This window comes from Bicyclus anynana, chromosome 7 (assembly GCF_947172395.1).
Source record: "Bicyclus anynana chromosome 7, ilBicAnyn1.1, whole genome shotgun sequence".
NCBI classification, from domain to species: Eukaryota; Metazoa; Arthropoda; class Insecta; order Lepidoptera; family Nymphalidae; genus Bicyclus; species Bicyclus anynana.
In genome coordinates this window covers 8178748-8201876 of record NC_069089.1, presented here as the reverse complement: position 1 = coordinate 8201876, position 23129 = coordinate 8178748, and the positions used below count along the sequence as shown (strand labels likewise).

The window sequence follows — 23129 nt, the reverse complement described above, 5'->3', positions numbered from 1 at the left end:
TGTTTTCATACTTCATTTTGTTTAAAAAATTGTATATTTATAATCTGTTTCATAAATATTTAATCTGTTCCGACGAACATCGGCGAGCAAGAATGGATTAGAAAATTATAAAATTACAAATGGCTTCCGCTTCCAACTTTCGGCTGCCGTAATTCCTTGTTGGCATGGTATTTTAAAATAAGGTTCGTTTTGCGTATTTTACTATTTTTTTCATTTATTGCATGAATTTCTAACAGTTGCTCAATTATTTATAGACCGGATTCAATTATATCTTAAATATTACCATAGAAAACGTGCCGGTTATGCATTGCATTAATTGCATGTTTTTTGTTAAAAATGTTAACATTGTATACTGTTAGATGGACAATTACATCACAAATAGTTATCTTGAAAAACTATAGTATTCATTTATGTACTTTGTATTTTACAGATCAATTTATTTGAGACGAACGTGTTCGATCGAAAATTTAGAGGATAGTAAAGCAGCCTACACTAGCCGATAATCATGGGCATACAAGATTTACAAATATTTTTAGAAAACGAGGGAGTAGGTGTTGATTTGTTTCGAATCGCGAGAACTCATCCCGGCGGCTTCCGATTGGTACTTGACGCAGAGGGATGCCTAGATCGATTGTATGGGGGCTATTTTTCAGGTGATTTTTGATTATTTTGTAAAGTCCAAATTACTTTGCATTACGTAGTAAAGTGTCGCTTTTTATGCAATAACCTGAGTTGTAAACTAAAAATGCATAAAATACATTCAAAGGATTAATTGTTTTGTTGTTATACATTATTATAGGTTAAATTTTTAAATACAAACATAAATCTCATTGAATGTTAGATGAAAGTATATAGACTAAATAATTTTTTTTTTTTTTTATGAACAGACTGGGCCTGTGGAGGGCAATGGGCCCGCTGTGTGCAGTTTCTCACAACACTTGCCCAAGCTTTGGCGGAACATCAAGTAGCACTATGTGTTTGTTTCAATGGGGCCCATCCAACACCTCCAGCATTGCCTCAACATTGGATACAAACCCAAGCAACATACAGACAGAGAGTTAACTCTGTAAGTTTACCTTTAACTTATTACTTTATGGTAATGGTATAAACTTTATCTTGCATTTATTTTTTATTTTGCAGGTTTTGCGTCATATTGTTACAAAAGGTACTCCACCTCCCAAGGTTTGGTGGGTGCCTCCTACAGGATTACATTCTTGTCTAAGAACTGCTCTGAGATACCTCAATATACCAATTGTATGTAATGTATATTTTACTACTTGAATTGTGTATTTTTATAAAAAATATCTGTATAAACAGCTTTTCTTCTGTGCCAGATGGTGTCTTCTGATGATCATTGCCAGGAAGTTGTTGGTTTGTGTAGAGAAAAGACCTATGCTGGTCTAGTAGGCTGCTCCGGGGAATATTTGGTATTCCAACCACCTAGATATTTTAGTTCGTCCCAACTTAAACTTACATACAGAGTGAGTATAAAAACTTGCAAATTATCTTCTTCTCAAACTTCAATGATATATATAAAAAAAAAATAAGCCAGTACTAGTTTTACACTGACAGTGTAATAATTATTACATTGTCAGTGTAAAAATCTTTGGTAAGATCAGTATCAAATCTTTAGCTATTGACATTGAAATTTTAGTACTAGACTATTTAACTTTAATACTTTTAAAAGTTTCACTTTTATTTTTAAGATTCTCAAAACTTATCTTAATATTAGTTTCTTTTTATAGCTATTTTTATTAAATAAAATGATCCTTGAGTTAATGAAGTTAAATTAGCGTTTAAATTTCAAATGTCGTTTTTGTCTTAGTCATCCCTGGAAACCAAAGAATACATGGTACATGAGCTGCCGAAAGTGTTAGATGTACAACAAGACCGATTATGTCTCATGGCTGCCTTGCTCGGTGGAGTTATTTTGTCTGAACAAAGCCTTACTGATTTTTATAAACGATTGGGCATTGCTCAAAAGAAGGTAAACATTTAATTAGAATATTTTTATTTAAATTTGTTGTTTTCCATAAATAAAAATTTAAAAGTTTCTATATTGACTTTTAAACATCTTTTATTTGAATCAATAGTTAAAATCCACACATTTATATAGGTAAATTTTGATAATTTTCAGCAACAAGTTCCTCCTGAAACTCTAATCAAGACTGTTGGACAATTTGTACGAGATTTACCGACATCTGATGTAGATGCTGCATGTATTGAAATATTTGGTGATCTAAATGATCTTCGTGCTGCCAAACTAAAACAAGCCGTACAGTACTACCTTAATGGTACCAAAGATGGTTTCTTAAAATATAGAACTGCATCTGGTGAGATTTTAAAATTCCCATGTATAGTATTTGCTTTGAAAATGAAATGTATTTAACTATCATAATTTATAGGTCGTCGTCAAAAAAATGTCAAGAAAAATCAAAGGGCTGAGTCCAGTCCCCAATCTACATCTGCTGATATAGACACGTCTAAACTAGCAACCGAGTCTTCTGAGCACGAGGTTGGTAACTACTGCTACCATTCAACTTATCAGCTAAGGTCATCCACGCCTTTTACATCAACATTCACATTGGCATTCATTGGCAAACCATAACTTGCATGTTATTCACAAAATTTCAATCAAAAATTTTCCATGTGCCGGGTTTTGCTATGATTTCTAGTTGTTTTAGTTTTATTTATCCTTTATATTTTATACATATATTCTTTTATCTTTCATCTTCTGATTTCTTTGAGTTAATTTATTTATTTTACCACGACAAAGCACTTGGAAGTTTTCAAAAGTTAGAAACTCAATAAATTACAGCGAAAAGGCTTGGAAGATTACAAATTGGCTACGGCAAATGCATCGATAAACGCCGACTTTAGCATGGAAGACCATTGTCATGACTTGAGCTACAACGTTGCCGCCATGTCGCTCGACGGTGGGGACGGGGCGCCCACCAAACAGCCGCAGTCGTCTAACACCACAGACAAACCTGCAGACAACAAAACTGAAAAACCTTCGACTAAAGAGGTGGTTATGTGTTACATACTATTAGTGCAATTCTCTTAACAATTTAATAAATACTGTTCTTTTGAAATAGTATATTTCTTCAGACAGAGTTCTTCAAATCACTAAGACCTGTGGGCCTATTATGTATCTCGGTGTGCCATTTCAACAATGAGTTGTTTTTCATATCAAGTAGCAGTGAATTTTGTTTTTACGATCTTCTAAGAGAGACAAATATCTTAGCATTCCATGGATTCAATCAATCAATTTATTTATTTGCAGATACATGCATTATATATTTATACAGGTGGTCGGTAGATGTAGATGGTAAATGTATCTTGCCAATTTGGCATGCAAATTATTTATTCACCGTGCAGGTGCTGGGTCCAGGAAAGTCCAGGACTTGTGACTACTAGATGTAGAGTTAAGGAATTCCGTGACGATTATTTTGATGAAATTACGTAAATACCATTTTTTTGTTAACTACCACTACTTTATGTAAAATGACGATAATTATGCCATTTTGTTCAAAACAATGTTAGATGATTACAAAAACGAAAATATGATGAAAAACAATGGAGTGACTGATTATTTGTATGGTACACCGAGTATATTCAAGGAAGAATGGGTTCCCACTTGTGGGCTATCAAGCTCAGATTTTAATCAGATGTTTCAGTAATAACATTTTGTTTAGTAATAGTACACGTAAATATGCATGCAGCAATGTGCGTGTTATTGAATACAAAAAGTTATTTGGTAATGGTAATATTAGATCTGCCAAGTTAACATGGCAATTAATTGCAGGCAATTGCAAGCGGGAGCAAGGCTATCCACGACGACAATTGCCCGGCCGCGCCGTCAGAAGTATTGCGCACTTGCGCCGAGCGACACACCCGCGGTCTCATGCATCCACAGATGCTGTCAATCCTTACGCATCGTCAAGTCACCCTTCCCGTTTTGATGGAAGACGACAACCACCGCGAAATACCATCCATACATCACTTCTTTCGACCGATTCGACAAAATGTGTATGCTATCTTGTACAACATGCACCACCATCGTTTCATGGCTCAAAAAGCTAAAGGTAAATTGTTGAAAATTTCTTTGCATTATTGACAGTTGCAACGTACTTGATTGTTATTCTCATTTTTTTAGTGAAATAATAGCAAATGACGGGGCAGCGACAGTGATTGTACCATTAGTTTGTGGTAGAGGAAACACCTCAAACAGTTCCCAGGACTTGTGACCTTCAGTGTCAGTTAAAGAGATCCCTTTAGAATGCATAAACACTCGCCTCCCCTGCCCGACATGTTCTCCATGCCTACACTAATCAATTTATGATTAATAAATACAATATAAAACAAATCATTGCCAATAATTACAACAAAACATTATTGCATAAATTTACTAACCCGACTAGCAGCGTAACGGCGTCCACGCTGCCTAACAAACAACTGCTGCAGGTCAAGTCATCAAATACCCCCTTATTTATACCATCACTGTTGCAACAACTTCTTACAAATACTTCCCTCCACAAAAACATAAATATTGAATGTTAATACCACCTGTAAATTGAGGAACTCATAATATTATATTGTGTATAAAGTGGCAGGACAACATCCTTCGCAGAGCTAGAACTTATAAATCAGACTGAATTCCTGACACTCCTTCAAAATCTGCTCTGTAATGAATACAAATGTTTTAGATGAAGGTAACACAAGTTCTTCTACAATGAATGAGCGTGCATGCACCGTGCAAGTGTCTGAATGGATCTACTCGCGAGTGAATCCAGGAAAAAGCCCAGAACTTGTACCTGGAGTTATGCTCGATTGGCCTGTACCGACGGTGCAAAGACTTTGGTTTGGGTAAGTTGGAATTATTGAAATTTTTTTTCAAAAATTTACTGAATTATTAGCAACCCAAAAATGTTCTTACTAAATGAGTGCCAGAAACAACTTTTGGGTGGATTTTTCAAGTAGTCACATTGCAAATTTATTCTTAAAGGGGTCATTTTGATCCGTATAGGGTTGATTTTATTGGACATGCTTTGATATTGAACTTTAAGCAATGGTCCAAAACTGCCAACACATAGTGTGTGGACCGTTTTTAGGTGAATATTTCTTTATGATTGTCTCCATTTTTAATAACATCTTGACGCTTTTCTTTTCTTTCTTGACATAATTATATACTTTGCCAATGTACAGTTGTTTGAAGGAATTTGAAAACTATTACTCTCCATAAATTTTATACTTCTTCTTGATTCCTGTAGGGCTTACAATGCCTACAGAGGCCTTGAAAATTATCGTACACACTCCATTTTTTACAATTGTAACTTGAAAAATTAGGTATATTATACAAATTTACAACCCCAATTTCACCCTCTTCTGATTTTATTTTCGTAACAAATAGTATCAATCATATTTATATTCTGGTCTTATTGTGCCAAGTTTCATTAAAATTAATACAGTTGTTAGCGTGACAACATTAACAAAATTAACAAAAAAAAAAACATTGTTTTTGGCTTTATCAATGATATGATGCTCTCTAACAAAAATTTTCAGGATACATATCTTTAATGTACAGAATTTGATCTGTTACATTTGTATTATACGTATAGATAACAGATATGCACAAGCATGTACCTAATTTATAACATCTTTTAGGACCGCTCAAGATGATAAGTGTCGTCGAATGCGTGCGTTCCTTTCGTGTATGCGCTCCGATACTCCGCTCATGTTGAACACGTCATATGTGCCACAACATCTGCTCATTCTAGCCACTGTTTTAAGGTATGTATTAGTTCAATACAAGAAACCCCTTAACAATATTAAAAATTATCTCAAGCTAATTCACACCCTAGCCAAAAAAAAAATTTAAACATCCTGTTTAATTGTTTCGCAAGTATAAACTCGTTGAACTTTGATCTAGTTTAGGCTAAAGTCACAATACAGGATGTTTTAAAGTAATCGATTTTTAAAAGTTTGTTACAATCGTAACTCCTTAAATTGTACTTTGTTTTTTTTTTATAATAACACTAATGGATAATAGGATTTCTGTTTAAGGTAACTTCACAGTGTATAATATTTATATGTTCTTGTTATTTTTTAGATATATCATGACATCTCAAATACAAATATTGAGGCGACAAGAGTTAGATGCATTCCTCGCTACAGCTTTCTCCAATGATCTCATGAATGCCCTTCACTTACAAGAGATGACTGTAAGTTTCAGTATTTTGTTGAGTTTACATTTTAGCTTTTGTTATGTGTTTGTAGTAATTTATTTAATATAATAATACATTTTGTGGTCAATAAATCAATAAATTAATTTCCCTTCTGATTAACATAAACGTGACTCAGCTGTCAGTACACCTTACTACTGCAAAATCATAAGACTGACTATAAAATATTGTTCCTTCAGTGTAACACACAAACGCGGCTGTCTTACAAACTGCAACTAATCACATTTAACATTATGATTCAAAAGCCGCTTAAGAGCAGTGTGGTGGGTCTAAGTGGGTCTATAATTACAGTCACAACCAATCTAAGTGGAAAGTTCTCGACGACACAAATGAATCGAGCCCAAACACTAGGTAACTGCTGTAAACCGTTGAAGAGTTCCCTCATCTGTGTTTCGGCTTCATCATCAGACCAACTCCAGGCCTTCATTATATTGTAGTGCTTAATGAAAAAAGTAACAAACGCTACAGTTGTCCTTACGATTGTTGAAACTTCTTGATTTCTCCAAGACCCCAACATCAGATGTTAACATGATGACAATGGATCCTCCTCAGGAATATACCCTTTTATACAAAAAAAAAGAATTATTCAAATCGGTCAAGGCGTTTATGACTAATCAGATAACATACATACAAAAAAGAAAAACAGACTGGAATTGAGAACCTCCTCCTTTTTTTAGTCAGTTAAAAATATCCTGATAATGATGATCTTGGCCAGTTGCAATCAATAAATAATAGTATAGAAAAGTTAAGAAATGTGTGACTTACGTTTTGGGGCAGCAGGGTTGAGAATGCAAACGCGACTGATTATTTAATATTTATTTTAAATAAAATATTACAATAAAACTTATAATAACTAGAAAACTCTAATTTCGGCGATTGAAATGTAGAGAGCCTAATCCTAACTAGATGTCCCACTCGATCGGAGATTGATCAAAGAGCGCCTACCATCGCGTATCCTCCTCTTTTATATTGATACTCATTTGCGTAATTAACTACGTAAATCGCTACGTGAATCCATCGCAACGAAGTATGTAGGGCGCTGAACAAGCACATTCTGCCGTCCAAGGTTAGATGAGAGCAGGGCACTGGAACATGCAACCGTTGCAACCTACTGGACTACAGCGGTCGTAACACCTCCCTCCGCAGAACAGCGACTATTGCAGGACCTGTCCGAGATGGTCGCTGGCAGTGACCTGTGATCGATTTTTACTCGGCTAGGGTCGTTATTGCTGGATGCCGTGTGGATATCGTGTGGTACTTCAAAGTTCAAACGAGCTGAATTTTCTATCCATTTTGTTCATAATTATGATCGTGTGATATTACACCAGTTCTGCTGGTCATCCAGACAATTGGTCAAGATTGGGTTAATATTACATTGTCCAAGGTGTCAGCTTCGGATAGCTGTTGGATTGCGACTCGACGAACAGGAAATCTGAAGGTACAGTGCTTCGACATCTAGCGACGGGGTTACTGTTGTCAATTAGCAGGTTGACTGAAATCTTGAGGCTTGTTCTGGATCTGTAGACTGGATCTTGAATGATACACATGCTGAATTTATCTTCGGACATTCTGTCTCTATGTACCTAGAACCTTTGCTAGAGAGTGCTACGGAAGGTAAGGTTGGAATCAAGGTTTTATCGTTTCTATTAGGAACATGGGATATGTTAAAGAAGTCGTTGGTTTTTGAAATGGGATACTAGAACTTTAATACTACTACCTACCTACCTACTATCTGCTTATCTATAAAAAAATACCTATTTTAATTATTTCACTAAAAGACCTAAATTCTATGCCAAGTAATTTATGCATAGAACATTAAATCTTTATTTCCTAATAATATAAGATAACATAAAATGTTATATTGGATGGTGCTCGGTGCACGAATAAATCGTAGATATTTTTGCAATTCTTTAGCTCTTAAGTGAAAATCAGGTGTTATATTAATTTCTTTTCAAAATAGCGTTACTACCTATTTATTATTAAAATGAATACGTTATTATTAATTTCGATTGATTCATGACTTTCGTGGGTATTGAGTATTTGAGAGTACTGCGACATAAAACTGCTTACTTAGACTGACCTGCTTAACTATAAATATAATTGATGTTAGTTATTACGCAAGATATTAAAATCTTGACCATTATTATTTTAATGCGTTATTATTGTAATCTAGATTATGAGAAAAACTTTACCTTCGAGAGCTCTAATTACTACTTATGGATTTTAGTATGATGAGAATACATGAATTGATATATTAATTTTAAGTAAGATTCCAAAGAGATAACGTTTTAATAGGACATAATTTTCGCTATTCGTAATTTGAAGGAAACTAATCCTGGTCCATTGTCAAATGAGTCAATCGTTACATCTTGTTCTTCGGTCGCTTGTAGTATTGTCAGCTATAGTATTTTCTTGTGGGAAGATGGGTTTCTTAGGAACTTTCTTAAGGCGAGATTTGGCTACTGAGCGCCATTTTTTCTTGGTATATATGTGAATTGGAAGATTTACAGGTAAATTATCCTGCATATAACGCGGTGTTAACTTTTGTTGGGATGTCATAGGGGTTTGTTCAAAGTCTTGCTGATCAGAGTTATAATCCTTTTCGGGATCCTTAACCTCACTTTGATTTACAGTCAGTTGGGTCTGGTCATCTAAAAATGTCTCATTGTTAAGTTCAATACGGGACAAAGCATTTACATTAGTCTTAGATTTGCCTTGCTTGTAGACGATAGTAAAGTTATATTCACTCAACTTGAGCCTCCAACGGATTAGTCTAGAGTCAGGCTCTTTAAGGCTCATGACCCATTGCAAAGGTCTGTGATCCGTCACGATTTTAAACTTTCTTCCAAATAAGTATGGACGGAAGTATTTAGTAGCCCAAACGATAGCTAATAATTCTTTTTCGATCGTACTATAATTAATCTCGTTCGAGTTTAATGTCCTAGACGCGTAGGCTATTGGTTTATCGTTACCTACAGGTCCTTGAGAAAGGATAGCGCTTATTGCGAAGTTGGATGCGTCCGTTGTTAGTATGAAGTCTTTGTGAAAGTCGGGATATTGTAAGATAGGGTCGTTACTCAGTAGTACTTTACATTTCTCAAAACAGTCAATGTAGTTAGGTTCATTATAGGTAATTTTGAACCCTTTTTTTAAGCATTGTGTCATGGGTTTTGTTATACGTGCAAAGTCTGGAATAAACTTTCTATAATATCCGACTAAACCAAGAAAACGTTTGATCTCGGTAGCAGTTTTAGGAATGGGGAAACTCTGGATAGCTGTAATTTTGTCGGGATTAGGTTTGATACCATCTTTACTTATAACATGACCTAAGTAAGTGGTCTCTAACTTAAGAAATTCCGACTTATCCATTTGAATCTTGAAGTTAGATTCCCTAAGTCTTTTGAAGACTTTCTCTAAATTCACCATGTGTTCCTGTAAGGAGACACTGAAAATTATTATGTCATCTAAATATACTAGGCATATGACGTTTTGGAGGTTTTTAAGGACGTTATCCATTACACGTTGGAAAGTGGAACGCGAATTCTTAAGACCTTTTGGCATTCGCAAAAACTCAAAGCTCTTATGATCTACGTTGAAACTAGACTTGTGAATATCAGCAGGGTCCAGTTCAACTTGATAAAATCCACTGGCAAGATTTAACGTAGTGAAATAATGACATTTACCGAGCTTATCTAGAACATCATTGATATTAGGGATTGGGTATTTTTCATCTATTGTCTTTTCGTTAACTTTTCTAAAGTCAACGACCATACGCCATTTTACTTTACCGGACGCGTCAGTTCTCTTTGGGACTACCCATATTGGGGAGCTCCAAGCTGATTGTGAGGGACGAATTATTCCTTGAGCAAGCATTTTCGAAATTTGTTCCTGCACTTCCTGTCGATGAACAGAAGGGTAGTTACAGGTCTTAGTATAGACAGGTAATTCATCTGTGGTGCGAATTCTATGTTTCACTGTATTAGTGAAAGTTGAAGGTTCACCGTCGAGATAAAATACGTCAGAGTACTGCGCACAGAGATACTTTAAGTTTGCTCGTTCTTCTGGATTAAGGTGGTCAGTACGAAGACGCGAGAGTACTTCAGATGCTCGATCTGTAGGTTTTTGAGTACCCGTGCACTGTAAGTTAAAAAGTTTCGCACTAACTGGTCTATCCATAGAGAATACGACATCATGTCTACTGGGGTTAGTGACCTCTAAAATACCGTGGTTATTCTTAATTTTAGTAATACAGTCCCGAATAGTGCAGTTGGATATTGTCTGTTCTGTTACTAGTGCGTCACCGTCATGGAAATTAATAGGGACTCTAATTAATCTGGATGTATTAGCCGGTATAATATCTTCGTAAAGATTACAATTTCGCGAGTTATACATACGCAAAGAGTTGGTAGAGTTACGTGTTACTAAAACTTTATTTTTTAAGTCTATACTCGATTCTAACTTTTCTAACAGATCTAAACCAATCAACCCGTCGAAATAATTGTGAAATTTATATATGAATAGAGTAATGTTACAATTTTCATTAAATTCAGAAAAACATGGTAAAGTAATAGAGTAATAGTTTCGAGTTGTCGCGTGGATATTAGTGACCTCAAAAGGTTGATAATTACATGGAATGTGCGAGTAAAATCTTTCTACTGCTTCGGGGTTAATAAATGATTGAGTAGCGCCTGTGTCGACTAATAATTTTAAGGGCGGATCTTCTATCTGTAAAAATGGAAGTTGTCTTTGCGTCTGTAAGTTAATTTCTATTTTTGCTTGTCGGATTTCCGGGCGTATCTGAAAATCCTGGTTTCCAGAAGGGAACTCTTCTATATAGGCGGGATCATAATCATATGTGGGTTCGTATATAGGATCTAGGTATGCTTGGTCGTAATAGTCATAGTTATAGTCAGGGTAACTGTAATAGTCATAGGGGTCCACTTCATTAACGTTCATTTCCCGTCGAGCTTTAAAATAATTCGATGGGGGTGGATTTCCGTGCTTAGTCCAATCATGTCCTGTCATGAGTCTAGACAATGGTTCAGGGGTGAAATGACTTACGCCACTCATTGGCATAGGGCCGTGGTGAGAAGGCATGTAACTATGTCTTGGTTGGGACACTCGGAACGCGTTGCTTTGGGGTCTCCAAACTGGAATTGGCCTCGGTGGCTGAAAGGTAGGCTGTAAATGATCTGGCATATCGTTGAATGGAGGAAAGAAACTGTAAGGTCGTGGTGGTGGCAACTGCTCCGTCTGTTCTTGGAGTTGGTCGTTTCGTTGTTGAAGATATAAGGTATTAGTTTCTTCGTGAACATATTCTAATGCCTTTTCTATGGTATCCGGTCGCATGCACCTAATACGTGAACCTAAGGGCTCTTTAAGACCACGGACAAACGCTTTAAGTGTTAATTTTTTATAAAGAGTACGTTTAGCTTCAATAGTAGTAGCTAAAGTTTCATGCAGCGTTATATACGTCATAATGGTGCTAAATAGACCTTGACACTTTTCGTAAAATTCTTGAGGAGTTAAATTTCTTTGAGTTAACAGAGCTAAATCATTATATAAAGCAGTCTCATCTCTTTGGTCTGCAAAATTGTTAATTAGGGCTTTTCTTATACCCTGCCAGGTTTCTGGGATGCCATTTGAATTTATTGTACAGGCGGCATTTCCGCTAATTTTATTTAAAATACCGTTTATTAAAGCTAAGTTACTTAGCTCAAATCCTGCCTCTGCTTTTATAAATTGGGTAACTAATTGGTCACTTAAATGTATAAAACGCGTGAGTACATTTGGGTTGCCATCAAATTCGGGCAACAGGCGTAAGGCCTTGTAAATTTGATCGACTAAATTTTCACTCATTTTTCTACTGGGAAAAAAAAAAATATTCTAAAGCTAACTATCTCATTAAAGAAAGTAAAGTATATTACTTCCTAAAATATTTCCTTAAATCCTATTCGCACCGATTTGCGATATTCTATTAATAATGGAGGTCCGTGATTTTCATGATTGAAAACACACACACAAGGAAAGGAAAAAAAAATACCTTTAGGAAAAAGGAAACTATAGATAGGATAGGAGAGCAACTCTAGTAAGATCTAGGTACTCACCAATACATTTGCAGTTCTCCGGTGTGTCGATCTTCGGATACTCTTCCCGCTGCTCCCGTAGGTTCGGTATAGCCGTTGTCTACTGGACTCGTAGGTCGTTACGACTATTCTACTAGACTGCGCCACTTACGTTTTGGGGCAGCAGGGTTGAGAATGCAAACGCGACTGATTATTTAATATTTATTTTAAATAAAATATTACAATAAAACTTATAATAACTAGAAAACTCTAATTTCGGCGATTGAAATGTAGAGAGCCTAATCCTAACTAGATGTCCCACTCGATCGGAGATTGATCAAAGAGCGCCTACCATCGCGTATCCTCCTCTTTTATATTGATACTCATTTGCGTAATTAACTACGTAAATCGCTACGTGAATCCATCGCAACGAAGTATGTAGGGCGCTGAACAAGCACATTCTGCCGTCCAAGGTTAGATGAGAGCAGGGCACTGGAACATGCAACCGTTGCAACCTACTGGACTACAGCGGTCGTAACATGTGCACAGAGGTGTTGTGTGTGCAGGTGAACGGCATGAGCTCGCGCGGCGTGCAGCTGGCGGCGCTCGTGATGGCGGGCGCGGAGGCGGCGCTCATGGCCAACGACGCGTGCGGCGCGCCCGTGCCGTGGCTGGTGGCGGCGCCCTGGCTGTACTTCGACGGCAAGCTGCTGCAGCGCAACCTGTACCGCGCCGCGCACTGCAAGCACCTGGCGCAGCTCTGCGACAACCACCTCGACACCGTCGTCAAGGTGAGCGACTCACTGATATAGCTCACACTCGTCGCATCACTCGATACAATCGTGCGGCGCGCCCGTGCCGTGGCTGGTGGCGGCGCCCTGGCTGTACTTCGACGGCAAGCTGCTGCAGCGCAACCTGTACCGCGCCGCGCACTGCAAGCACCTGGCGCAGCTCTGCGACAACCACCTCGACACCGTCGTCAAGGTGAGCGACTCACTGATGTAGCTCACACTCGTCGCATCACTCGATACAATCGTGCGGCGCGCCCGTGCCGTGGCTGGTGGCGGTGCCCTGGCTGTACTTCGACGGCAAGCTGCTGCAGCGCAACCTGTACCGCGCCGCGCACTGCAAGCACCTGGCGCAGCTCTGCGACAACCACCTCGACACCGTCGTCAAGGTGAGCGACTCACTGATGTAGCTCACACTTATCGCATCACTCGATACAATCGTGCGGCGCGCCCGTGCCGTGGCTGGTGGCGGCGCCCTGGCTGTACTTCGACGGCAAGCTGCTGCAGCGCAACCTGTACCGCGCCGCGCACTGCAAGCACCTGGCGCAGCTCTGCGACAACCACCTCGACACCGTCGTCAAGGTGAGCGACTCACTGATGTAGCTCACACTTATCGCATCACTCGATACAATCGTGCGGCGCGCCCGTGCCGTGGCTGGTGGCGGCGCCCTGGCTGTACTTCGACGGCAAGCTGCTGCAGCGCAACCTGTACCGCGCCGCGCACTGCAAGCACCTGGCGCAGCTCTGCGACAACCACCTCGACACCGTCGTCAAGGTGAGCGACTCACTGATGTAGCTCACACTCGTCGCATCACTCGATACAATCGTGCGGCGCGCCCGTGCCGTGGCTGGTGGCGGTGCCCTGGCTGTACTTCGACGGCAAGCTGCTGCAGCGCAACCTGTACCGCGCCGCGCACTGCAAGCACCTGGCGCAGCTCTGCGACAACCACCTCGACACCGTCGTCAAGGTGAGCGACTCACTGATGTAGCTCACACTTATCGCATCACTCGATACAATCGTGCGGCGCGCCCGTGCCGTGGCTGGTGGCGGCGCCCTGGCTGTACTTCGACGGCAAGCTGCTGCAGCGCAACCTGTACCGCGCCGCGCACTGCAAGCACCTGGCGCAGCTCTGCGACAACCACCTCGACACCGTCGTCAAGGTGAGCGACTCACTGATGTAGCTCACACTTGTCGCATCACTCGATACAATCGTGCGGCGCGCCAGTGCCGTGGCTGGTGGCGGCGCCCTGGCTGTACTTCGACGGCAAGCTGCTGCAGCGCAACCTGTACCGCGCCGCGCACTGCAAGCACCTGGCGCAGCTCTGCGACAACCACCTCGACACCGTCGTCAAGGTGAGCGACTCACTGATGTAGCTCACACTTGTCGCATCACTCGATACAATCGTGCGGCGCGCCCGTGCCGTGGCTGGTGGCGGCGCCCTGGCTGTACTTCGACGGCAAGCTGCTGCAACGTAACCTGTACCGCGCCGCGCACTGTAAGCACCTGGCGCAGCTCTGCGACAAGCATCGTCAAGGTGAGTGACTCACTGATGTAGCTCACACTCTTCTCTTCACTCAATACAATATTTAAGCTTTCAACAGGGTAGTTGACTCATCAAATTTTGTATAAACAATATTAATTTTGTATAGTACTGGGAATAAGGGAGAGAGATATATACTAATCTTAACTCATAGACACTCATGGTGGACAGTGTTTTCGGACTTCTAACCAAAAGTATAATTTGAGAGTATTTAAGCCTTAAAAAGATTTAATATATTTTTTACAACTTACATTTAACAATTTGACACTCTTTTAAAAAACCTATTGTAACAAATTGCAAGTACAATCTGACTGACTTTTACTGAGATTTTACTGGAAAAAAACAACTGACATTTAATTTATTTATTCATTAGGTGGAGAGAATGCGCAAGGCCATATTGGAGGGGTTGGAAGTGGAATTCGCGATGCCACCGTTGCCGCTAGTGGGCGTGGTGGGCGAACCGCTCGCTTGGCGCGGACGCGGCCGCGGAGCCAGGCTGGAGATCGCCGGCGTAGTGGTGGGCCAGTGGAGCGGGGGCTCCTACCCGACGCACGCTCGTGCACCGCGTTACCCACAGGTCGGTACAAATAAAAATTTAACATTAAAAAAAAAACTGTATTATTTTTTGTTTTTAATTTTTCCTTGAGTAGTCTTAAGCAGATCCAACATCGGGTATGTTAGTCCATTTTGAAATCCTGCTCTAGTATTTTTTTTATTATGATTAGAATTGTAATTTTTTGTGACTTATTAAATATGATAATGATAATGATAATAATAATGTTTATAGAAGATCTAACATATGTAGGTGGATTATTATATTTATTTGTATTTACCTACTTGGTCCTTTTGGCCGTAGCGTGATGTTATGTAGCTTATAGCTTTCTTCGTCAAACAGGCTCTTCAACACAAAAAGAATTTTTCAATTTTAACCATTAGTTCGTCAGTAGGTAAGGCAGAAGTATGAAATTGCCTATAACGATTGAGCAAATGTTGTTTGATGACGTTTCAATTCCGATAGATTATAATATACTGAAAAATAACACGTTAAATTGTAATCAGTATGTTCAGTCACAATATATCGACAGATTACAATATCGTGAGTGAGATTATGAACTAACGTTCGGTTTTGACGGCCGCGTGGCGCAGTGGGTAGTGACCCTGCTTTCTGTATCCACGGCCGTGGATTCGATTCCCACAACTGGAAAATATTTGTGTGATGAGCATGGGTGTTTTCCAGTGTCTGTGTATTTATACATTATATAAGTATTTGTATGTAGTATATAATTGTATATTAATATTATAATATCAACTATCTTAGCACCCATAACACAAGCTACTCTGTATGCTTACTTTGGATAGTGATGTGTGTTGTTTAAGTATATTCATTTAAAAAAAAAAAAGTGTGTCAGCTCCGTCGCACGAATGGAGTTTACTCTTTTCAATAGCAATGCCTGAAAAGTGAAAGGTGCGCAACCGAGGTGCAGCGCTGCGTGCGCGCCCGCCAACAGCGTGCACGTGCGTGCGGACGCGCTAGGCATGTGCACGCTATGGCGGCTACGTACGGTGAAAAGTGCGCAGAATAGGTTGCGCACAAAAAACGTACCGAGGGGTATAAATGAAAAATCGATTGTTAAGGAGTAAACTCCAATAAGTTATGAAATGACATGCGTTACGTTTTTTGTGCGCAACCTATTCTGCGCACCTTTCACCGTGCGCTGTGCCGCCAACAACTTGCACATCGCACCCATGTGCACGCAGTAGGCGGGTGCGCACGCCGCGGCCTGCTGCACCTCGGTTGCGCACCTTTCACTTATAAGGCGCGAGTATTGAGACGTGCTTCGAGCTAACTTTTTGTTTTTTTTAACATACACACTTTTTTTTGTTGGTAAACAGTGCACATCGAGTAGGGCTTTAGTAATACTTATGTTAAAGAAGACTAAATGAATATGACTATGACTATAGAATTGTAAAATAACTAATAGACTTTATAATATACTTCACATTATATATTTTACTCTTACAATGATATAATCATTAAACAAACAAGCCCAATAACATATAGTATATAGGTATAGTCGCCTATACAGCAAACCCTATGTACGTCTCAATACACTCACAGCTAAATTAGAAAGTTGCGCACTAAAGGTGCGCACCAAAAACGTGACACTTTTTCGTTAGTTCAGTTGGTTTTACCCCTCGGATTTTTCTCATACCGGGCGCCTTATATATAAAAAATCGATTCTTAAGGAGTAAACTCCAATAAACTCCAAAAATTAAAAACGTATTTTACAATTTAACGGTGACGTGTATATGTCAGGTGAGCTACGTGGGCTACACGCCGACGCCGCGCAACGCGTACGGCGGGCGCGGCTGGCGCGGCGGGCGGGGGCGCGGGCGCGGACGCGGCGCGGCGCCGGCGGCCGGCGGTCGCGGCGGAGCGCGCGCGCGCCGCCCGCGTACGCACGAGCCCGCCAAGCCGGCCACCATCACTCTCAACGGGTAACACCTATTGTACCTACATACTATTTATTTGTTGCTGGAAACCAGGCATTACTAAACGATAGAAAAAGCCAAAGTAGAATGGCGAGATTACATGTATTTTGGGACTAGCTGATAGAACTAGCGTGCATAGCATAATGGAAACCTATTAATAGATGTTTATCGTGATTAAACTAAGAAATAAGTAAATGGTAAGCAGTCTTAAAAAGCAAGGAAATAAGATATACCTTAAATTAGTAGGTACCCAATATGACGACCGCGTGGCGCAGTGGGTAGTGATCCTGCTTTCTGCATCCACGGCCGTGGGTTCGATTCCCACAACTGGAAAATATTTGTGTGATGAGCATGGGTCTTTTCCAGTGTCTGTGTGTATTTATACTACATATAAGTATTTATATGTAGTATATAATTGTATATTAATATTATAATATCAACTATCTTAGCACCCATAACACAAGCTACTCTGTATGCTTACTTTGGGGCTAGATAGTGATGTGTATTGTTTAAGTATATTTATTTATTTATTTATAATATACATAAATGTCAAAAAATCCACTGGCGACATACAACTGCGTGATTGCTTCATAAATACGGCAAGGCGTTTTTGCAGACGACTTTTTTTGTTAATAAAATGCACTTGCAAATGCATTTTCTTCTTTTGATTCCCGTTCTGTAAAATCTCAATATTTTTTTACAAGCATCTTACAAAATAATAGGTTTAATCAATACAAATGTATGAGTGTACGACACTTTAGAGTGTGACTCCCACTTTCGCCAACCTCCTTTGATGAAATGAAATTGGAGGACTCACTACCGAGGGAAGGTGGTTCGATCCCAGCTCCATTGGGCGTCGTACTCCTAATAGTTCCGGCTAGTTGGAGTGGAATGGGAATATTGGTCATATTTTAAATATATGGCAAATATTCTTTTTTAATAAAAAAATTAAATGAAAAAGTATCTAAGTGTACTATCAAACTCGAAATAATTTGACTCTTATTTATTTTCCTTGTTTATCATTTATTAAAAAAAAATTCAAATTGTTGCAGTAAAACTGTAAGGCCCGAGGAGTTGAACCCACCAGCTGACGACGGTAGTCCCCACGAAGATAACTCTCAGCCTGAAAATGATGGTGAAGGTAATCACTTTTGATTAAACCTAGCTTGCAAACATTAAACTAAAAGAAATAAAAATATAACATAACAGAATATTATTAATTTTACAGGACCCCAACCTCAGAAAACCAAGACTGGAAAAAATGTAAAGAAAAATTTAGGGAAAGGTAAAAAAAAGAGCTCCAACCAGAAGACTGATGTCGCTCAGACCTTGGAAGCCAACGGACCACTGGACAAGGACAAGGTGACTGCAGAATAACTTCGACAGCCCATACACTAACTACAATAAGGATATTACAGCTTTCCTATGTCTGATCCATTGATCTTATCCTCGTCCCCATAAAGCGAAAAGTCACCAAGTCCTAAAATTGCCATTTTGAGTTATAAATATCATTAAAATCACCATTTTATTCTCTAAATATCTGATTAACCGTCGTTTTTGTAGCTGCCATAGTTTTTGTTTTATGAAATGTGCAAAGTAACTGTGTGCTATTGGAACCTAGTGCATAATCAGAGAATTGATGTTAATTAAACTAAACTAATAGGTCACAATAGTTAAAAAATACACATTTCGTAAACCTATCAGTTTAATATTACCTAAAGCACTGTTTACTTTGAAAAGACTGAAAAATAACTTACTTTGGTCGACAATTGACTAACTCACAAACTAAGTCACACAGTAATATTTTATATAGAAAATCTGTTATTAAACGTTTTTCGTTTTACATTGCTAGTATAAAACAAACTCTGTTATAGTTATCTTTACATAAAGATATTTAACAGCAAAAAAGTTATGAATTTTTAAATTTTCAAAACTTTAAACAGTTATTTTTGAGTTAAAGACCTTTCGCTCTACGGGGACATCCTGTATTATTTCTCCTGCACCCTTCTTTTTTAAAAAAATCCATCTTTTTAGGTGACGGAACCTAATCCTAATTCTGAACAAGAGCACATTGGTCAAGGTGACGCACCAGTTACTGATAATATTTAAATTGTTCCTTTAATTCCAAAGGTAAATTAAATTTATCCATTTATTTATCTTAATTTTTTTACATTTACCTTTAATATAATTCTTCCTCATTAATATATGATAATAGTTTGTTAGCTGTTTCATTATTTTTTTTCAAGGAAAGCTTGTAAAAGCACACATTTACGACTCATTATTAAGCTAGTGAAACTCAAGTGTAGCATTCCATTAGTTTTCGATTTGCAACAGCTATTGCAATTGCAGACCTTCATCAAGCTAAAATTGATAAAATAGAAAGACAATGAATATTTTATCAATTTGAGCTAAGTTAAGCTAAGCTGTTATTGCAAAGGAGATGGTCCATTTCAGGTCTTGTACCCCATATCATTAAAATTTGAAAAATACAAATTAAAATCTAAATAAGTGAATAAATCTAAGTAAATAAAAAGAAATTAATGAAATTAAAACCCAAGTTTTTGACTTCAATCAAGATGGCGCCCATAAAGCAACTATGACGTGACAATTAAAAGCAAACGTCAAATCGACTACTGCATTGAAAACGTCATCATCGTTGCATTTCTTGGGGGAGAATGAATATTGTTTCGAAAGAATTAAATTCGTAGATATGAATAAACAAAAAGAGGTTATTTCCGCCAGGGTACAATGACTGATCCCGGGCTCCATACAATTTTGGACCATCTCCTTCATCCACACTATTGAATTCAATAAATACAACATAAATTGTTGATGATATAAATTAATACATTTTGGTGTTCACTAGCTTTACTTGACACATTATGAAACATTGATATTCGGGAAAAACAACATGGAACAACCACGTGATATGAAATATTTTATGTGCACGATTTTCTAAAGTTTCCATGTATTGTTATAAAAAAAACAATAAAATATGATAATATTTTGGTGGCTGTCAGTAGACGTCTCGGTCGCAGTGTGTACGTGCCTCAACATTTAACGGCCGTTTTCAATAACCTATCTATCCGCCATTTCGCTTACTAAAGTTAAGAAAAATCTATCTTTCTGTTCTCATCTGCTTATCAGTAAGCTACTGACAGTTGACTATGTAAAGATAGTTTGACTGTTACTGATAATCGAGGATAGCTATCTATTCGTAATCTTGGGTAGGTTTTTGAAAACGGGCTTTAGAGACTTCCCAAATTGTGAGACTGATTTTGTATTAATTGAATTGGCACAACGTGTGCTCAATTAATTGTAATATGCATGACGAAATGACAGACCCAATTTGAAGTGATTTACACTTCTAACCCCTTATTGAGACGAACAGTCTCTCTGGATATTTTGTGATATGTAACTATGAGCATAATAATATTTATATAAAAACTTAAGTTCCATATCGTAGAGCAAATAACAAAACAGCCAGAGTAGATGAAGCTACTTTAAGTAGTACAGTATAATATTTATTGATTAGATAACACAACATCTGTTGTCTGATGAGTGATAATTAGAAAATATATATTAAAATTAACATGTTGATTGTTAAGTCATTGTCTACTGAAATTTGAGATGACTTAGTGAAAAATGTGTTTAGTTTAGCATATAAAGTACTGAGTCAGCATTATTTATTTACACATAGTATATTTACAATTTACCAAATTATAATTTTTTATTTCTTTGGTTTGGCCTATGGAATCCCTGAATTTTTTGGACGAAACTATTTTTGAGTTTTGAAGTTTCTATTCTCTGCCTGTGGCTGTTAGTTATGACATACCTGATTTGGTAGGCTAAACCAATTGTGTTCAGACTTGTTTTTAGGATTCATTGTTGTATATTTAGGCTTTATTGAATGAGTGAGTGCTCTGATCCATCCGACATTTGCATACACTGATACCATGCAAAAGTGCCAATATACGAAGCATAAGTCTCAAAGCATAATATCAGACACTTCTGTTTTCGAGTTACATAGTAGTAATTGCAAGAGATGCGTGGAATTAGTGTATCATTGATATTTTATGAAGCGTTGTGTCAAGGTCGGATGTTTTATACCATAGTGGTAGGAAGGATGATAAGATTAGAATAGAAGTTGCATTTATTGAATGACGGTGGTGCTTTGAAATTTAGTCTGTGGGACTGCCTGAAACGAGTCTGAAACTCATAGATTTAAGTCTAATGATAGACGTTTAATAAAACTGAACGAACATTCGGGTATTGAGTTTTCCACATCCTATAGGGTATTATTTCGATAGAATATCGTAGATTTATTAGTGATATATTTATATGCATTTTAGGAATCTCAAAACTGCGAATGTTCTTCACTTTATATGTATTTTTGTAAATTTGTTATATTGTTACACTTAAATTAAGCTGGAATGACTAACAACAATTTTATTAAGACAAAGTCTTGATACTCGATCGGTGGTACACTGTCGAATTGTATCATGGTACTTCGACCTGCTTGAACTATTTGCATAGATGTGGTGCTTGGCGAATTATGCGATCTCAATACGGCGATGGTAAAGTTAGTCAATACATGTAAAACACTAGTAGATAATCTTCTTGGTCTTGTGCACAAATTGTATCTTATTTTAACCTCAAAAATATTTTCAGATTTTTCGTTGTTTAATTTTTAGGTAAAAAATGTTAGTTCACCAATTTTTTTTTTAAATAACATTTAATTATCTATAATGATTTCCTTGTCAATTGTGTTTTTGGTCGCGGAGTCGCGTGTTCAGCGAGCACCGCATCGTCGCAAGTCGCGCATGTAGGACACAATGTTACATTCCATTTGAATAACAGAATCGTTCGTGAACACGAACCGTCGACACCAGTAGAGAATGGAACTAAATGAAGACTTTACAATTTGCTTATACCCTGGCTGAAACATAGACAACATATGTTGCCACAATAACATTAATTGAGTTTAACAATGAAGACATGATCAGTGAGCGCGGCGCACGGGGCGCGAGCCCCGGTGATGCCAATCAAAGTAATGTAATGCATCTCGACTATTTTGTATGTACGGCCACGGGATGGCCGGAGCCGGCGTCGACCGGGCTCCAATGCTATAAGCAAACTGCCGCCTACCGCGGCAAAACACTATATAAACTTATATTATTGCTTGCTTATTAATAAACACGATGTGTAGCGTTTAGAATTTTAACTTCAACGTATTTTTTGATTTGTTTAATAATTATAATGTAACAACATTAAAGCATGTTAGAGGTTTGGTTATATGTAAAGGGGAATTCGACATTTTATATTAGTCGATTTCGATTTAAAGGCACCATGAACTTTTACTGTTGAGTAAATAAAATAAAAGATAAACTATGCTTTTTACGTTACCGTTGCCGTACGGCGTAAATATATAATGTACTTTGTCACATGTTTTAAAATGTAATCTTAGCGGTGTTTCCAAGAAGGAAGTAGTTTTTAATTTTTTTTCTCTTAAAACATTATTCACTATAGTTTTAGAATATTCAACAGTGTAATACCTTTTACTCCATATTTTAAAACTCGTTTGCTGACAATTGTCTCTTAAACATTGTCAACATATAATAAATGTATTAGAAAATATTTGTCATGTAATACATAACACTTTTTTCGTAATAATTGAAGTAGCAACATGGAACTGTGGCTTTTTTGAAAACACTTATAACTTAAGTACATAAACCTGCTAAATGTATTAAACTTTTAAAAAAATGTTCATAATACTATTTTAGTTCATGAACACAAAAAAAATATATATTGGATCAATTTAAATTGTAAAGAGTTGTATTTGTCTTCAAATAAAACGTTCCATTATTAATTTTTGTTTTATTTCAGTCAAGTAAATCCATTCGCTTGTGTATTTCAGATACAGAAGTACCCTCAATATTTGCCAAATGACTTATAACTACTTGAGTGGCATCTTTGATATCGTTATACTGATGCAA

The 23129-nt window shown here is 37.9% G+C and overlaps 2 protein-coding genes across 2 annotated transcripts in view; both read left to right on the top strand.

Annotated features, from left to right (window-relative positions):
- The first annotated feature begins 23 nt into the window (after window positions 1-23).
- LOC112045335 (constitutive coactivator of PPAR-gamma-like protein 1) lies at window positions 24-23002 on the top strand. Its single transcript, XM_052882536.1, has 19 exons — window positions 24-182; window positions 431-653; window positions 888-1066; window positions 1141-1254; window positions 1335-1481; window positions 1826-1987; window positions 2138-2333; window positions 2406-2515; window positions 2819-3028; window positions 3809-4088; window positions 4710-4869; window positions 5668-5793; window positions 6113-6224; window positions 12877-13101; window positions 15014-15217; window positions 16958-17139; window positions 18186-18274; window positions 18362-18495; window positions 19168-23002. Exons 2-19 carry the CDS (start codon window positions 506-508, stop codon window positions 19240-19242), a joined length of 2853 nt encoding a protein of 950 aa, XP_052738496.1. The 5' UTR covers window positions 24-182; window positions 431-505; the 3' UTR covers window positions 19243-23002.
- The window catches only part of LOC112057655 (39S ribosomal protein L20, mitochondrial), a 74478-nt gene continuing 54589 nt past the window's right edge, over window positions 3241-23129 (top strand). The window contains exon 1 of the mRNA XM_052882535.1: window positions 3241-3246. The gene's annotated coding sequence lies outside the window, so the exon portion shown is untranslated. The remainder of the gene's footprint in view (window positions 3247-23129) is intronic.